Genomic DNA, 18,056 nt, shown 5'->3' with positions numbered 1-18,056 from the left:
TGGCGTTAGTCAAAGCACAGAAGCACAGTGGCACAGAATTCGTGGCTGTCGACCTCTTGAAATATTAATATCCCGCTGTTCATGCGAATGAAAGGAGGTCCTTTTTAATTTCAGTACCAATTCGACCAATCGAGTTCGAGGAGCATTACAGAATCAAGGCAATATACTTCCCATGTTCCCAGCATGCTTTGCTAAACGGTGGGCTGAAGGGGATGTAGCGCGATCTGAATGGTAGGCTAGTAGAGAAGGGGAGTGCGGCAGCTTCCAAACACACGTACGACTAGGATCCGTGTTCAGGTAAAATATGCGTATTAAAACTGTTTCGTCGGTGACATTTCAGTGCAGAAAGCGACGCAAATTCCAAAGGTGTTCTTTCGCTTTTGCGGACAGTTTTCTTTGCGCTGCAGCTGCGAGCAATTCTGAATTAGCCACTGCATGGTCTCAACCGCTCCTTCAGATGTTCAGCTCACCGTAAACAAAAGCAATTGATGTTATTAGCAAGCTGGTAGATGTTAATCAGCTGTAGCAGATGGTCAGAGTGTTGTGAAAGTACAGTGTATAATCTTAAAAATTGAAGCAGTATTTTTTTCTGCAGAATGTTCTACGCAGACACTGCTCCAATAATGTGTGTATTTCTGTAATTCCCATGGTTTATGTATTGATTTTGAAATGATGTCGGAAAGGAAATTGCCTTGACCGCATTTCTTAACCTTAACAGCAGCGTTTTACATTAACAACGTCAAAATGTTATTTTAAACGTCACAACAGGAGTCGTGAGGTAAGCGCTTAATACTCTGTATAAAATTAGCTCAAGGCTACACGGAATATTCATGGTAGTATAGCTTGCCCAACGCAGACTGTCGCGTGGATGCGACAGTGCACTTGTTGAAAATAACAGTTGTCGAACCCTCTCAACGACAGACGGGTCATTTTCAAACGAAACCAACTTAATACCTATCAAGCTTGGTCCTGAGTGGAAATTAAATCACGATAAGAATCAGTTATGTTGAGCGTTTACCCATTCTGTCCGCCTAGAGGGGAAAAAACGACAATATCTTCGCTGCATTGATTTTGTGTTTTTAACGCAGTTTGCCAGATGGAACACAGTTTGTACATAACACTGGGATTTACGCGAAGGAATCTGGAAGAGAGACTCCTACACAGATATTACAGATTCATACCACTTCCACCGTTTCTGACCGCTTTATCTCTTCTTTTCACACGATCATAGAAACAGTGGAATGGGCGCCTCAACTGCGTTTGTCGTAAGGGGCCTCGCTGTACTGCACTATGCTGTAAATTTGATCACTGATACTACATGCGTTACCTCTCCATGGTGCTGAACTCCAGTGAAACTTAAAAACTGACACTAGAATCCCATTGTATACAGAGTACATGGCCTCTTATGGGTCGTAAATAATGATTAGCGAGACTAAATTTTGGATTTTTGTTTGAACAGCTTGCCGGGTGACGTCTTCAACTTGTGTTGCGCTGAAGAATAAGATAATGGACGCAAAAGCAAATCGTTATTAAATAACTGGCTGCCGTTTGCGGCCGTCGTCGAGATTATTGATGATGCAATCTTTGTTCTTGCAGAGGGACGTGGTAATGCACGAGCACAATGGAAGCAAAGGAAACGAGCACACAAAGATTAATTCAGAGCTCCCACCTTCTGTAATTCAATAAGTGCCCTCATAAACTGTTCCTGATATAAGGCAGAGCTGTGGTTTGAGCGTTGCTCTCTCTGTATTTTAAGGCCTAAGTGATTGAGGCTTGGCAGACTTTATTACACATTCACATAAATTGAAAGATACATGCTGTCTGCAGGGTTTTATCAGTGCATTCTATGGAATTCTTCCGCATATATCTGTATGTATGGTCCTTTTCAGGACTGTGCTCTCTACACTACACACTCATACTGAATGCATACGTCATTACTTTGTTTGGTTTTAATCTGTTGGATTGATATTCTACACATCAGCCAGCTGTAAATCAGTGAATATAGGATGCCACCTTTGTAATGTGTTTTGCATCATTGCATCACAAATAGACAGGGCCAGACACAGAGATGAAAAATGCTTTTCCCCCCTTCCTAACTAGAGCGAGGGAGAGAGAGAGAGCAAAACATCTTTGTGTGAGGAAAAAAAAACATGGAAAGATGCTCTGAATTAATTTATACTTTTGATGCAGAGGTTTATACATCTATGATGTGTGGGGACGTAATGTGTAATGAGCTATTATAATGTGTGGGGACTGTGTTGACATTATGCATAATGGGCTAAGATGATGTGTGGTGAGCGTTGTGGTGCAAAATGGCTACTGTGTCGAACACCCTGCTCCCTCAAAGCTCAGATCTGTGACAGGGATGAAATTATGAAATTCATTACAGTGATGATTATGATTATTTTCTCTTGAGTGCACCTATATTCTTTTCCTGTAGTTAGCAGGAGTCCGTGTCTTGCTCTCTCAAACAAAATCTCATTCATATTCTTTTTTGTGTCTGGACCTTGCTTGTTCCTTTACATGGCGGGAGTGTGAGAGATAATAGCCAAAACGGCTTGCCTTTCAGCATTTCATGTGACATACCTCATGATTATGCCAAACGAATCTCCTCCTGTTGCACAAATATAACATTTCCATGCCACAGAAGCATGGTTAAGCTGGGAAACCCCTTTGACATGGCATGAATTCTGTTTACACGGGTTCAGTACGTGTAAACAACACGTGTTTTATGCATGTCCTGCAGATGCAATTGGCTTGCATTCAGCATGACCACAGAGTTAATTATACTTACCTTTACGGTGACACTTCACCCAAAAAGCTACACTTTGAACAGTCTTTCTCCTTTACCTTGGTAATATCCTAAGGAAGGTTCCAGGTGTTGGCTATTCCTCATAGGTAGCCAAAATCCCAGGTTTCTCGACAGTTTTGCAGTTGGCCCTATAGGGATGTGACAGTGGATATGTGAATACAGAATTTCAATGGCACACATCTCTGTTTTGAACATGTAAGCATATATGAGGGCAAACATCAATCATAAATCAAATTTTTGACTCGTGGAATGGGGTGGTGCTCCATCCAGATCATAATGTTGAGTCATAATAGAGTGTACTGTCCATCAAACAACTGTGATCATCTTCCAAACGCATATTATAAACAATAATATGACTAAGAGTAATACTAAGAGCAATGTGGCAAATTCTTGTTAGGGTGCTGTTTCACCTTGAGCAAAGGAACGTAATGTGAATGGGCGAATGTCCAGCTTTGTAAAAGGGTAACGAGTAAGGTCACCCTAGATGCAAGTTTCTGCCAAACAAATAGAAAAGTGTATTGCAATGAGAGCTGTAGTATTTTGACAAACGACCAAGCGGCTGAAGGCGGCTTCGCCTCAGCGATCGCCTGACTTTGAGACCGGATCCCTCCAGCCGACCCTGAAAGACGCTGTTTTTTTTTTCTTCAAAGCCTTTCGGCACTTTGGATGTCAGCACCTTAACCCCCCCTCCCCCACCCTGGTTCTCCTTCGCTTCGTCGGGTATCGCATCGCTTTGGGCTGCAGGCCATCTGCTGTGAAGCGTGACCCGGGACCCCTCTGCGGACGTTTGTGCTGAGAAGTGATAAAGTGATGCCGCCTCGCAAAGTTGAACCTGCATGAGTTGATGTGGATGACTGTGTGTGCCTTAAATCGCACAGCGAAATTCTTCGGCTTTAACTTACTGTAAAATGTTGTGTATAGGCATCTGTTTGGAATCCCTTGAAGAGAGAGAGACTAATAATTTGTTTGCCTAGAATATTTTTCGCAGGATATTGGATATCTCAGAGTAAGAAACAAAGAGAAAGGGGAAAGGTAGGCTTGCTACAGAAATGGGATTTTGTAAAGCCTTTGTAAATGTTCGTGATCTTTTTTGCCTTAGAAATTCTGAGTGTTACTGCATGAATATGGAAACAGTAGTTGTAGTATCGCATGCGAAGTAAGCCTGTGGTGGTTTCAGTTAACAGAATGTCACCTTCTCAGGTGCAAATGAAAAAAGGTAGAAAAATATTAGCTGACAACCATATATGGATGAAGCAAAGGAAAGGAGGAACATAGAAGCCATAAATATTTACTCTCAGCTGACAGCATTTTTTAACTGAACTTCATTTCCTTTACCCTGTACGTACCTGTGACCTCTAAGACAGATTGATGTGTTGCATCATCTGTCTGAAAACAGAAGGACATTGGATTACATCAGCGTTTTTAAACTTTTTTTGGTTTCTTTCCTCTTTCCCCCCTTCTTTTTTAGTAGTTGCCTTACGCTCGTCACTGCTGCAGTGACATTTGCTGAATGCACTTAGGAAAGCGGGCTGTGGTCCGTGCAGTCCTTCAATACACGTGTACAAGTCCCACAGTGCACCAGGGGGCAAATGCCACCAGAGGAGAACCGCATCCTCCCAATGCTATCTGAGTAACTTGCAGACGACCAGAGAGTCCTGAGGGTCCCAGAGTGCTGAGAGTGTGACGACAGAGATCCTGGCTGCCCTGCCGACCCCTATCCCCAGCGGAACGTAGTTTGTTCTGTCAATGTTGGCCACAGTCATTGTAGGCAGATGACATGGTCAGTTTGAAACCTCGGCTCTAGGGCCAAGTTGGCGCTTGAAATGAGAACTTTTACTGTCTGAACCACTCTGGAGCACTGAGTGTGTTTTCAACTTGAGATATTTGCAGTAGGTCAATGTGTTCTAAACTTGAGATGTTTCAGTAGGTCAGTGTGTTCTACACTTGAAGCATTACAGTGGGTCAGTGTGTTTTAAACTTGAGACGTTTCAGTAGGTCAGTGTGTTCGAAACCTGAGATGTTTCGATATGTCAGTATGTTTACAACTTGACGCATTACAGTGGGATAGTATGTTTTAAACCTGAGACATTTCAGTAGGTCAGTATGTTTAAAACTTGAAGCATTACAGTAAGTCTTCTATGTCTGACATCAGTCATATATTTGTGTGTCATATATTTGCTTTAAATCAGTTTGTCTTAAACTTGTGATATTACTGTAGTGTAGGTTATAAGCTGCCAAGTTTTGTAAGAAGCATGTCGCTTTCTGAACAGAAAAAAATGGAAGTGGTTGCTAAGCGACTGGTATGGCGATGAAGTACATGCATGGTTTCACTGCGTCTGTGTACCATGTAGACACAGTGAATGCTATCATACTCGAGGATGTGTGTACTCGTGTGTATTTGGGCTGTGTGCTCATGTATATTCAGCCCCAGGCTTGAGACCATAAGGTAAGAGGGGTGAGGTTCAGGATAGTGATGTAACATAATACAGTGCTAAGGGCAGTGGTGGGCACTAGCATTCCCATTGGAGTCATTCCTGCAGCTTCTGTAGATATACCTACCCTTCTTCAGCAAATCGTTTGCACTTGCACCATCAGGAGATCTGACGCCCTTCTCAAAATAGTGACCTCGATTAATAATTAACGCCTGAAAACCAGAAACCCCCGGGGCCCCGGAAAGAGAAACAAACATGCCGCCCCACATTGTCCCAAAACGTGTTTGCGGGGCTTTGCAATGTGATATTTGCCATCCACGCTGATGTAAGCGGATATGGCTGTGCATCGTTCCGTCTGTTTTACTGGAGCTGACACTGACAGCGGATGCCTTTTATCCGCGCCTGTTTGTACTTCATATGAAATTAAGTGCAGTTTAGGAGGGAGAGACAATGCGTGCTTGCTCTGTGAGCAAACAGGAATTACCCACAGTCCTCTTCACCTGTCATAATTTATTTGTTGACACTAGCACAAAAGGCAGGTTCCGGCGTGCAAGCAGACTAAAGTTAGCGTGGCGTCAGCCCTGCGTGTTTGGCTGTGTAGTACAGCGCGTGAGAACGTCAAGCAGGGAACGGATGGATTCATTTTTGGTATTGGTCTAACCTCCTGCCTAGATTCATGGTAACAGGCTGAGTTTGAGCTCTGAGTTCAGCGGGTTTTTGTTAACTTGGATGTCTGTGGTGTGACTCATTCCTATGGGTTGTGACAGAGACATTGCCACCAGCTGTCTCCACAGCATGCGGTGGGCAGTAGGGCACTATTCCTCCTGCCTCGCACAACATCTGATGGCAAATTGGACACAAACACAAGGCCAGTTATTTGTTCTTGAAGGGTACTTACAAGACCCTCCTGAAGCCCCTCCTACAAGAGCTGGACATAAAAGACCGACATGAAGTGAACCTCATTCGACAAAGTCGAATATTGGATGCTGGATTGCTGCTCCATTTTAACAAGCCCTTAGGTTGGAGTAAAGTCTGACAGTGGACACTGGATTGCTGCTCTGATTACAGTGTAGAGCTGGATCACGATGCACCACCAGTGCAGCTGGTCTGGTAGGCTGCGTTCAAGGTCTTTATTACAGCGCAGGCATTAATTGATATCAGCAGGGAGGGTCTGTCAGGGCAAAGGATGGGCCCTGAGACAAAGAACTGCCACTTTGACGCCTCAGTAATTACTGCTGTGGTAGGCTCCCTCTGTAGATTTTAACTGTGGGTTAAATGCCAGGGAGCTGGGCTTTTTTTATATACACCACTAGCAATGCGTGTTAAATCCCCTCCTGAGAAATATTTGGCTAGATGAAAAGGTTGGACTTCTGAATGGATTAAGTTGTGTGGAAAGGATAATGATAGCATTTCTGGAAGGTATGAGCAGGGATTTTTTGGAATATTTTAGCCTTAAGTTCACACAATTTTAGTCCTTTGAAAGTAGGAGCCCAAAGTGACCACAAAGGAATGTCTAGTTAGTTGCATCACCTGGTTAGTTAAAATCACTATTTATGAGGGAGCTAATTCGCATTGTGTGGCATTAAATAAAATAATAACGTATTTTCAACTTTCACACATTTCACTTCAGTTCCTCAGGATTCGGGTGCTACTCTGCTGCTGTCGTGGTGGTCCAAAATGTCGTAAAGGCCCTGGGCTTCAGTCGGGGAATCGATGAGCGGAGTCTCTGCTTCTGTGCACCACAGAGGCCAAACTACACGCAGGTCTCCCCTCCGCTTGTTACGCGCTGCGGATCCGTGTTCTAACACCAGGGTTCCGCTGACATGCCAATGGCGGTGTCAGGTGAAATAAGCTTCACTCAGAAATGTCACTAAATATCCCGAATGTCTGGTTGTGAGCATTATTAGCTGCCATGCTCTACGCCTCCGAATCAAATCCCACCCTGTGGAGAATAAAGGAAAACATTTCCTCTGCAAGGGCTGCCGGGGTTTATAGCACACATTCATAAGCCTGCCTTGCCAGGACTGTTGGCTTGGTGGATGTGTGGTAGGGTACACCCAGCTAAACTTGCTGGCTTTTCTTTCTGCCACTTCTGGCAGTTCTTCAAAGAGCATCCCTAAGTGTCCTAATCCCTTTGCAGAAACAATGTCTGTATGCGGCTATTTTCCTTACCGTTACACACTGTGAATATGTCATTATAAAATCTAGATTAATGCATCATTATAAATCCAAATCAGTTTCAACATAGCATTGTACCCCATAATTTCCGTTATCTTGTGTGTATACCACTTACATCTTTTAGGAGATCTTCGAAACCTAAAAAATAAAAACAGGACGCCGGTCGAATGCCCTCCCTCGGCTGTCCTCCCTGCTGCCCGTCTGCAGAGCCCCGGAGCGCGGGCATTAAGTAGGAGAAGAGAGCCCGAGCGGCTCGGAGCTCCCCTCAGGCTCCGCTCACCCCCTCTGCGTCTCCGCTCCTGCATCTTCCGCATTACGTAATCCTGTCTTACTCACCAACGGGCTCACATACAATGAATGTGGAAGGTTTTTTTTTTTTTGAAAAGATCTGACAGTTTATGAGAGTTAACCAGGTCTGTGATTCAGATCAGGCTTGTTTATATTTGTTCATCATTTCTTACCAAGAATTTATCTATTATAGTGTGTTTACATGTTTATTATGAGAAGTCCAAATATCGGCAATATAGATTGAAGTGTGTTCAGCAGTGGATGTGTAGAGAATGCTTAAATGCACAGGCACACTGAAATGACTTTTCCCTAAGAAATGGCCAGAATCATTTCAGTTCAATTACCCTTGAATGCATCCACATGTGAGATGATGTGTCGCCGTGATTGCACAATATCACACGGAGTGTTTCAGCTGCTTCTGCAGCTGATTTTTTTTTGCTCTAACACGCTTCCCGAAAAAAAGAAAAAGGTCGGGCGACAGAACTGAAAGTGATGTGATACACAAGTTAAACACGTTCACTATTTCCTTCATCCCCAGAGTGAGTGAGCAGCATCCTTCATGTATATTTATTTAGGATTCTAAGATTAGAAGCATTCCCGGTTTCTGTTTTGAGACATCTCTGCTCACTCTGTAGATGCTTGGCATTACTATGAGAACATTTATGTAATTGTAACTTGGCCCAGAAGAATTTGATGTCATGGGGTGTGTGTACTCCAATGCCCTGTCTCTGTACCATGCAAAGTATTTGATAAATAGCGGGTCCAACCAAAAACATTGCCTGGGTTTATGCTCATGTAGGTGCACTTTGAGTATAAATCTTTATGTTTGTATGTTTATATGTTTTTACATTTTTTTCTATCATTGCTTTTCTGGTGTCCAATTAGCGAACCTCTGAAATAATCAGTAAAAAATGCTTTCATGTACACCCACACTAATGGGTTTCTTCTTCTGTTCTAGAATACTGTGGCAACAGTAGCAGTTACATCCCGCATGAGTCATAAGATTGCAGTGGCACTTTTATGGCTGTTGCTGAAAGGGTTAAAAGATAAATGAGTCCAAAGGATGCGTGATGCATTGTTGCCTTTTCAAAAAGGCTGAAAGGAGGAGTACTGGTTGCTAGGTGACTAATATATCAGGTGTACAGTATGATAGATGGGTGTATATCTTGTGGCTGATGCGTGCGTACACTAATACATTAGCGTGTGTGTGTTTGTGTGTATGTGGTCCTGTATGTATGTTTGTGTGTCTGTGTGCACATACATGTGTGCACCTGTGTGTGTGCCTCTATGGATGTGTGTATGTGCACCTTTATATGTGTGTGTACAAATATGTGCATGCTTGTGTATGTGTTTGTGTGTAGTACATGTGTGTGTACATGTGATTCTGTTGAGACTTCAAAAATTCTGATTCTTAAAGTTATTTTAAAAAGTTTAAATCTTTTATTCAAATCTTTTATTCAGACAGATTTTTCAGCGATGGCCATGCTGATGAGGATGAAGGTGACAGAGCTCAGGGCAGGTGGTGGCCTGTAACAGGCCTCTCTCCTTTGATGTGCCTCAGAGCGGCAGGTGGTGCATTGTGGGTACTCGCTCACATTTGGGCCGTGCCGCCTGGATCCTCCCATTGAGAGACCTGGACTCGGGTCAAGCGGTATCAAGCGCTGCTGGCGTCTTTGCCACCTGCGCTCGATCCAGGTTTCGTCATGTCCCCCGGTCAGCACTTCAGTTAACAAAGCACCCGTTAAAGGACAATGCTGACAGCAGCACAGGAGGCGAATGGTTGCTGTGTTGGTGTAGAGGTGTACATGCTATATCTTACTTAGCTCTGTAATTGTTCCCGGGGGACTGGCCTGCTCAGTGTTGGCATGCTGGAAAGGCAAGGCCGGCTGAGGATGGTCTGAAATTAAACTGCGTCCATAATACTAATGTGAAATAAGTGATGCTAAAGTGAACCAGCCTTGCCCTGGCTGGAGGGTGATCAGAGAGGAAACCAGAAGGGGCAGTTAGGACAGATCTTATTTTTTTGGCGTTAAATCAAAAGAATTACAATCTAAAACTAAAATACTGGACAAAATAATGAATCAATTTCCCATCAGAAGGAAGATGCTCAAATTTCAGCAGGTTTTTGTGCCTGTCCTCACCAGCCCCTCTTGGTTGCCATGACTTTCTTGAGAACTTGGCCTCCTGCATAATGAAATGCCCTATACTCACCTTAACTAAGGCATATTTCAATATTTGACAGGTTTCTGACATCATAGTCCCAGGGCCAGGGTTATCATTTTAAGCCAGAAGTGTTTTTAAAAGCTTTTCTTAATGTACCAATATATATATGTAGAAACATATCTCTAGTTCCACCGGAGTCCATTTTAAAATATATCAGAAGCATGTTTTGCACTGAACTATCTTTTACCAATGCAAAAAGAAATGTTCTTGTGCTGAAAACATTCATGACATTTAATACATTAAAGGTCATATGCAGCTCTTTGCAGAGGTTGGCTCATTACACTGAGGCAAGGTCACAGCAAAGGTGTCAGAATTTGGAGTTAAACTGCTGTACCAAAAGGTTAGCTCTCATTGGTTCCTTGCTTCCAGGAGTGTTACCTCGGCCCAGACTGCCCTCCTCCCCACACCTCACCCGCCACCATGAACTACCTGCGCAGACGTCTGTCCGACAGCAGCTTCGTGGCCAACCTGCCCAATGGGTACATGATGGACCTGCAGCGGCCCGCCAGCCCGTCCAGCTCGCCCGTGTCGCCCGCCACAGAGAGGAGACAGACGCAGCAGGACTCCGCCCCGACCTCCTCCGCTTCCTCCTCCGCCGGCTTCCTCAGCTCCTTCTCCAGCGTGGTGAAGAGCGCCCAGGCCGCCAGCAGCGGGCAGGCCCAGACAGCGCCCCCTGCTGCCCCAGCACCCGCCCCGGCCGCCCCGCCCGCGCCACGCAAGCCCAAGATCCTGCTGGTCATCGACGACCCCCACACAGACTGGTGAGTATGCCCGTCCGCGAGTGTCAGGTCTCTCACCGCCCTCCTGCTCTGGGCCTCTGCTTTAACACAGAACGTTTCATTTACTGACTGTCGCACAGCGTTGTTTCAATCTTCAAGCTTGAATTTTTAAAATATTTTTTTTAAATCCACTTATGGGCAAACCTCAAAGCAGGAGGATTGAATTTCATCCTTCTCCACGTCCAAAATGATTATGTCCTGAAAAAATATGGAGTGTTTTACTGCACAGGTCTGACATATCTTCATTTCAGCCTAATTGCTACACTGTTCTCTGTTTCTGTGTAATAGCCCAATTGCTCTGGGGCAGGATTAAGTCATTAGAGCTTACCATTGCAATTGTAACTCATTTTTATTACGTTATTACTCTTTTATCCTGAGCTGTAAAGTAAAGTGCAAACAGATATTTTTCCCGTGGACAGCACGCCACAGCAGGAGAGTAAATGAACTGGAAAGATGAGAAGGGGTGTGTATTACACGAGACGTGAAGGTGTCAGACTCAGCAGAAGTTAAAGTTCCTGCCCCAGCTAAGCACTCGGATGCTTCACTGAGTCTAATTTCCCATTAAGTTCATCAACCTACTTAGACTCTGATAGGTATGTAAGATGTTAACAGGGCGATACACTTGTGAAATTACGACATCGTTACGTGGGTTTTAGGACAGGCTCTTACATGGCCACTGGTGTGGAGCATGGGTCGAATGTGTGTGAACATACGCGTGGATGAGAGAAAGTGGGTGACAGAAGACTGCTCAAAGGCATTTAATGTCATAAAATGGAGGAAATGAAAATGGCCTCTTGATTGTATTAGGTGAACATATCACTTAGTTTAGCTCACTTTGTGGTGTACATTAATCAGGGAGATTCTGTTTTACACGAATTGTGGGTTACATTCTGGGATCCATAGTGACGTCTTCACACATCCTCAGTCATCTGCATCAGCTGTTGTCAGTGAGGAATTCATACATTTCATACATGCTTGTGAATGGGGGGAATGTAAATGAAGGTTTGGGGATACTCTCTCCTAGCAACGCATTGATCCTGTCTTGTATGTGTTCCCGGTTTGGCTCAGAGTGTCGGTGTTTGATGATCGGCTGTATTTGGGGAGAAAGGGCATTGTGTCTTTGCTGGTGCAGTTTCCAGCTCTCTGAAGAGTGAATCAATAAGAAAGGCGTGGAGCAGACCATTTGACAATGCTTACATTAGAATATTGGCATAACGACTAGAATTTAGCAGATGACCATTAATTTAGCTTGCAGAGTGAAAAGTTGTCACCCAAGCTCAACTCTAAACCTGCACCCTTGCGCTACCTTAACACTTCCTTGAATTACCTGAGATATGCAACAGTGAGCACATGCCGTTCTTCACGCAGCTTAACAACACAGTTATGTGATAAATCTCGCAGGGTGTGACAAAAGCACCTTTAAGCCGTGACATACTGATGGCTCAAAGACTGCGACCGAGGAATGTTTCTCTCTAGAGACAGTCATTTGAAAGTGCTTGTTACTCCTCCTCCGATACTCGCTACTATTTTTATTTCAGCTGGGATGGCACTTCCAAGTGGTCTCCTTCATCTTCCCTGTAATCAAGCCCTGACTTCTAATACCGCAGTTTACCCTGGGGCTGCCAGGGGGCTGAGATCCTGCAGGTTCCCAGTCTTTGCTGCTCTCTGTTTCTGATGCTCTGGGAATTTAACAGGCACCTGGAGTGCCTCTGTGGTGTAATACAAATGAAATCCAGGGAAAAGGCTCGGTTGCCCATACATACGACTTGTTACTCAGCCTTTCAAGGGGCATTGGTTTGAAGAATGTTTTGCATGTCTGGCAAACACTTTCCCTGGGGTTCATTTTGAAACACCTGAGTTGTGTGAAGAGTGATTAATTACTTGCTGCAGGAAAATTTTAGTCTGCAGGTGATGTAACGTTGGACTTCGGGGCAGTAATGGACTTGTTGCAGAGTCAGCTGATTCTATGGGTAAATTTAGCTTTTCTTTGATACATTTGTCTGAGGAATAAAGAAGAGGGCCAGTATTTTCTGCATGGCTCTTGGTTGACATTTTGCTGAAAACCTTCCCAAATTACATGGCAACTGGAAAGGGGACCGTTGACATTTCTCAGAAAACAGCCCCGGGTAGCCTTTAACTGGTGTAATTAGTCAGGAAATATGGGAGAGGCTTTTGTTCTATGGTTTTCATAGAGGAAAGTCAATTGCCAACCTTTGTGATGCTCACATTATAATACTCATTTTCTCTTGGCTTCCTGATGCAAATCAAATGCAATTTCCTGCTAAACCCTCGTTTCTACTTGAGGTGGGCAACAAGAAAGGCATGCTGGGAGCAACATGACGTGGCTAAATTCATTTAAGGAATATTAATGACCGGTAAACCTGCTGGGATCCCAGCTTTGCTTTGCCAGTGTTTTGATTAGCTCTTGTTCCCCATCTCACACTTCTCTCACTTCAACACACTGCCAGAAAAAAAGTGAAATGTTTGACAAGACATTATTCCTTTTGACGTGATTAATTTCACTGTCATTCTTTGTCACCCTTTGTCAAGATTAATTACTTTGTCATTATGAGAAAAAAATCTTAGTTGGCTCCTGTGAGCAAAAAATACCGTAATTGAAAAAGATCTGATTAACTTGAATCCATCTTATTTGAGGTGCCATTTTGTTTGCCCATATTTGTGGCTGTGCTGTGGAACAGAATGAACAATGAACCAGGCAGCAGAATGCAGTTATCCAATAAGCACATGCAATTTAGACTGTTCCATGGGATGAGACTTTAAAATCCTAATTAAAACCCTAATTGAAAGTGGAAAGGAAAGAAGCCCATCAGAGGAGGTAATAGAGTAAAACTGCTTTTACTGAGCGACACATGTATACATGTATTGATGAAATTCTTGTGCCACGCTGTGTCCCATTGCTTTTCAATGTCTGTGTGCTGTACTGGGGCAAAATGTCTCTTTGGCAGCAGTCTTTCAGTGTTTCCTCTGACTGTTGTACTTCTATGCTGACTTGTTTAAAGCCAGCTGATCCCACTATTAGTCATTCTCTTTTTGTGCTCTCACATACGCCTCAAGCTATTGCATACAGTGTTTCCCATTATAAACTAGCTAAGGACAGAAAAGGGATGGAAGAAGTACTCCATATGCACTAAGTTGTGAGCTCTGGAACTGAACCAGAACAAGATCTTTAGAGAGTGGTAAAACATTTCCTGAAGGAAGAAGGCATAAGCAGCATAATTCATATTCACATTTCTCTGTGTAAAACATACAACATTTATGGTGATAGTATTTGATACCTACTTTTTAGGTTCTGGAGAGCCGCACTAGCTTTTTTGCGGAAATAGATATTTTTGAGGATTGATGAATGTATGAGAAAAAAATATATATAAATATAAATGGAAAAAAGTATATAAATGGAAAACAATGCATCAGTAATTCACCGCTGTACAGCAGGGTGGCAGTGTGGTCCAGGCACATAAACCGCAAGAGTCAAAAGAGAGTCAAAAGTGTATCCTCAGCAATACAACAGCATTAACACTAGGTGGAGCTGTCTGATCATGAAAAGATTCGGGTGGCACATGACACAAGACAAGCCTGTTAAGAGAAAGGACATTGCCCTTGTGACACATCAAATACACCATGGCCGCTCTGTTGTTACCTGTTTTCACTGTATCCAGCTTTGAATTCACAGTGGTTTAAGATGCATTCCAGGCAGGCTGATGAAGGGCTGTATGGTAGTGGTTTAGGGCCTGGGATTGCAAACTCAAGGTTGCATATTCTTTTCCCGGGTGCAGCGCTGCTTCAGCCAGATACTTCATGTGAATTGCCTTAGAAAATATTCCTCTCCACAAATGGATGTATAATACGTAATGCTATGCTGTACGATGTAACAATATATTTTTGATAAGGTGGCCAAAGGTAACAGTTAAGCAATTAAATAATAGGTCTGCCCTATACATAAAAAACAACTGTAACTTGATGTTAATTCCATGTCTGAAACTAATGCCCCGTTGTGGTCTGTGATTTGGTGATGTGTTCTGCTGTACTTAACACAGTAAACTACAATATTAGAGAATACTGTGTACAGGATAGATGTTGGGCTGACCGAATTGCTTCAGTAAATGCCATGCCAACACCTACATTCTGTGTCATAACCACTGCAGTGAGGCTGACAGGAGAATCTGTGGCCAGATAAGTGGGACATCAATCCACTCCAACTTTGCGGAAAAAATGACAGTTTAATTTCCAAAACAGTCAAATACGCTAGAATAGTTTTCTGTGATATGCCAGCATCTTCTCTTGATGGTTTTTGTTGTGGAATTCTGCGGGGAAAGCCAGAAAGCCGTCGTTTCAAGCTTGGACAGAAATGCCACGGACAGTTTTAGCGCAGCCTCTGGTAGGAGCTGCCACGGTGACGGCGTCGTGTTTTCCAGCGGTCACTCCGGCCGGCAGGGACCGGCTAATAACAGCAGCAGGGCCTGCTGTCCTCCTTTAATATGGAGATTAATTGAGCCTCTTTCAGCCCTCCTTTGGCCGTCTGTAAACCTCATCGCCACCGTCCTGGGACTTGGCTGACATTTTGTCGGAAAAGCAGAACCCCCCCCCCCCGCGTTCCCTGCGCCCGGGGCCCAGAGCACAATGGCACGTCCTCGCCGAAGTCACTTTTTCCATTTCTGGTTGTTTTGTTCAAGAGCGCGGACGTGGACGTGAACCGCCACCCAAACCCTGGTCGGTTTACCGCGGCGAACAATGGAACCCGGCGGGGACAATACGTGCGGCCACGCTCAAAATGTGAAGCTCATGGTCTTATCGGAGTTTGGGAAAGCGCTCGAGTCTCCACAGAGGTTAAGGAAGGCTTGGGACAGCGTAAAGCCACACTGCTGTCGTGCTGCCAGTTATGCGTCTTTATAGAGACCCATAGAGGAGAGGGTTCTGTTGTGGTGCTGACAATTCTGCAGCAGGTATTACACATACAGTCACATTATTTTAGTGCTGGGCAGTGGAGTCCCGAGTCTGGTGGAAAATGTAAACTAGGATGTGACTCACCACCAAAGCATCGCAGAGGCATTGAATTCTTGCAGGAAATCTTGATGAAGTGGTCAACAAGAAGTGCAGGGGAATTTTTATTTAAAGAAAAAGAAAAACAAAAACAAAAAACTGTCCTTTAAAATAGAGGTGTTCCCACCTCCTTGTTCTCCTGTTCTGTTTCTTTTTGTGCCCCTCCCTGCCTGAAAATTTGGAAGCACAAGTGCATGTGTCACCCTGAGACAACACTTCACAGGACCTGAATATACTTATATCACTGTACCTGGATCAGCTGAGTGCTGACTCAAAACATAACCCAGTGATGGGTTAAAGACGCTTGCTCATAGGCATTGGCTCCATGTAGACATCAGCATTGCTCCAGGTATCTTTGTATTAACTCATCTGGATAGGATGAGCTTGACACATCCATACTATATAGAGATCAGAGAACAGATGTCTGCGGGCAAAGCAGACACACTGAAGACATGTTTTGGTTTGATGTGAAAATTAGAAATAAGAATCCAAGCATTTCTTACAGCTGTGAAACAGCACGTTGAATGCTGTTTTTTTAGGATAATTATGACTGCCCCTTTAAAGAAATCTCATTTGTATAGTAATCCAAACAATATGACCGTTTTAATTCCTGTCCAAAAAAGGCTTTATTTGTTATTCTGAAAAAGCAAGAAATCATATTAAACATGGGGGATTAATCTGTTTCTTGTTTCGCTGTGTGCAGTGCAAAGGTTTACTCTAACCTTGGCCTTGCGGTGCACATTGCCTCATGCTGAATTCTCTCATGTTGGAGATGCTCCATTTCTGTGATAAATGAATTCGTTTTACAGGTGGCTTATTACAGTTGTGTGTCGTTGCAGGGCAGGTCTAGCTCGTTTCACTTCACATTGCTTGGGAATGGGAGAATTTTTTTTTTCTGCATTGCCATAAATCAGCATTGATCCTATCTCTGGGATGTTGGTTTTACTATTGTTGATGCCAAAAACAGTATTTTATCTGGAACGAAAACTGTCATGGACAACAGATGATCGGATTACTGTAAACTATAGGAGATCGGCTCAGGGACTAAATCACCTCAGTAAAATCTGTCTGTTGACATTCATCTGTTTTGCAGGGTAATAAAAGTTGGGTTTGGATTCTTCTTCCAAAACTGCTTACGCCCTTAAAATCTCTCTGTGGCAGTTGCAGACAAACAGGGGCCAGTGAAAATACTTCTAGTTCTGCCACTCTTTCTCACCCGAAAGTGAATCAGTTCACTGCTCTGTCAAGATACTGCTCTCATTGATATAATCTGTTTTCCTCAACACGGATATGCATCCTACAGTTACCTTACAAACTGCGGTCTCTGGAAATGTAATACCTATTTGATCGTTAAACCCAGGAACAGTGTTTGATTTGATGTACCAATAATATTATGAGCCACTCCCTAATCTTCATTCCACTCCGCTCTGATATCTCCACTCCAACCCACTCTACTCCATTATTTAACCTGCACCTCACTCCCTAATCTTTACACCACACTCCTTCTTAATAACCACTCCACTTCACTCCTCCTACTTAATCTATATTCCACTTCTTATCACTCCAGGCCACTCTCCAATCACTAGTCCACTCCACTCCACTCTAATCCTTAATCTCCTCTCATCTTCACTCCTTAATCTCCACTTCATGCCGCTCCCTAGCATCCACTCCATTGCATTCCACTGCGTAATGACCACTCCACTCCGCTGCCCTGCTGTTGTTTTGCTTTAATTCCGCCCTAACCCAGGGAATATTTTCAATTTTACTCCGAGGCCTTGAGCAAGGGGCCGTGGCCAGCAGTGGAGAGGCAAGCCCAACGCATCCTTGCGAAGCTTTAGTCCTTGGAGAGCCGGGCCAGGGCATTCCAGAGCAGGGCCTGTGTATCTCTGGGGAAACCTGGCCTTTCTGCTCAGCGTAGCCCCATGGCAGCCCCATTCTGAGGGAGGCACAATGGCGGTACACAGCTCGGCTTTTGTGGGGACATTTCTCACTGGTGCCCTGACGCTGGACTTTGAACGGGTCTGACCCTTTGTGTGAGAGCGACTCCCAGCGTCCGTGTGTGTCAGATCTAAGGTGTCAGTCCTCCAGTCCCTAGAGGGCGCTGTCACAGCACTGGATCTGTGGTTGCCAGTGAGCTATAAATACGAGAGTTGGGGAGCTTATATTTTGAAATGATAATGGTCCTAGACCTATTTGTGTGTTTTAGATTATAAGTTTTGATGAGTAGCTTTAACTTAAAGCTCTTTTTTTAGAATAGTGATAATTTCATCTGAATTGCACAAAGGC

General features: G+C 43.9%; 1 protein-coding gene across 1 annotated transcript in view; it reads left to right on the top strand.

The window, feature by feature from the left end:
* The first annotated feature begins 202 nt into the window (after window positions 1–202).
* The window catches only part of syn3 (synapsin III), a 96,610-nt gene continuing 78,756 nt past the window's right edge, over window positions 203–18,056 (top strand). Inside the window, exons 1-2 of the mRNA XM_036520506.1 lie at window positions 203–297; window positions 10,303–10,694. Of these exons, the coding sequence (XP_036376399.1) occupies window positions 10,354–10,694 (341 nt within the window). The 5' untranslated portion in view covers window positions 203–297; window positions 10,303–10,353. The remainder of the gene's footprint in view (window positions 298–10,302; window positions 10,695–18,056) is intronic.

Source organism: Megalops cyprinoides, chromosome 25 (assembly GCF_013368585.1).
Source record: "Megalops cyprinoides isolate fMegCyp1 chromosome 25, fMegCyp1.pri, whole genome shotgun sequence".
Lineage (NCBI taxonomy): Eukaryota > Metazoa > Chordata > Actinopteri > Elopiformes > Megalopidae > Megalops > Megalops cyprinoides.
The sequence above is the reverse complement of the archived record's forward strand: the minus strand, read 5'-3'. Positions and strand labels throughout refer to the sequence as shown.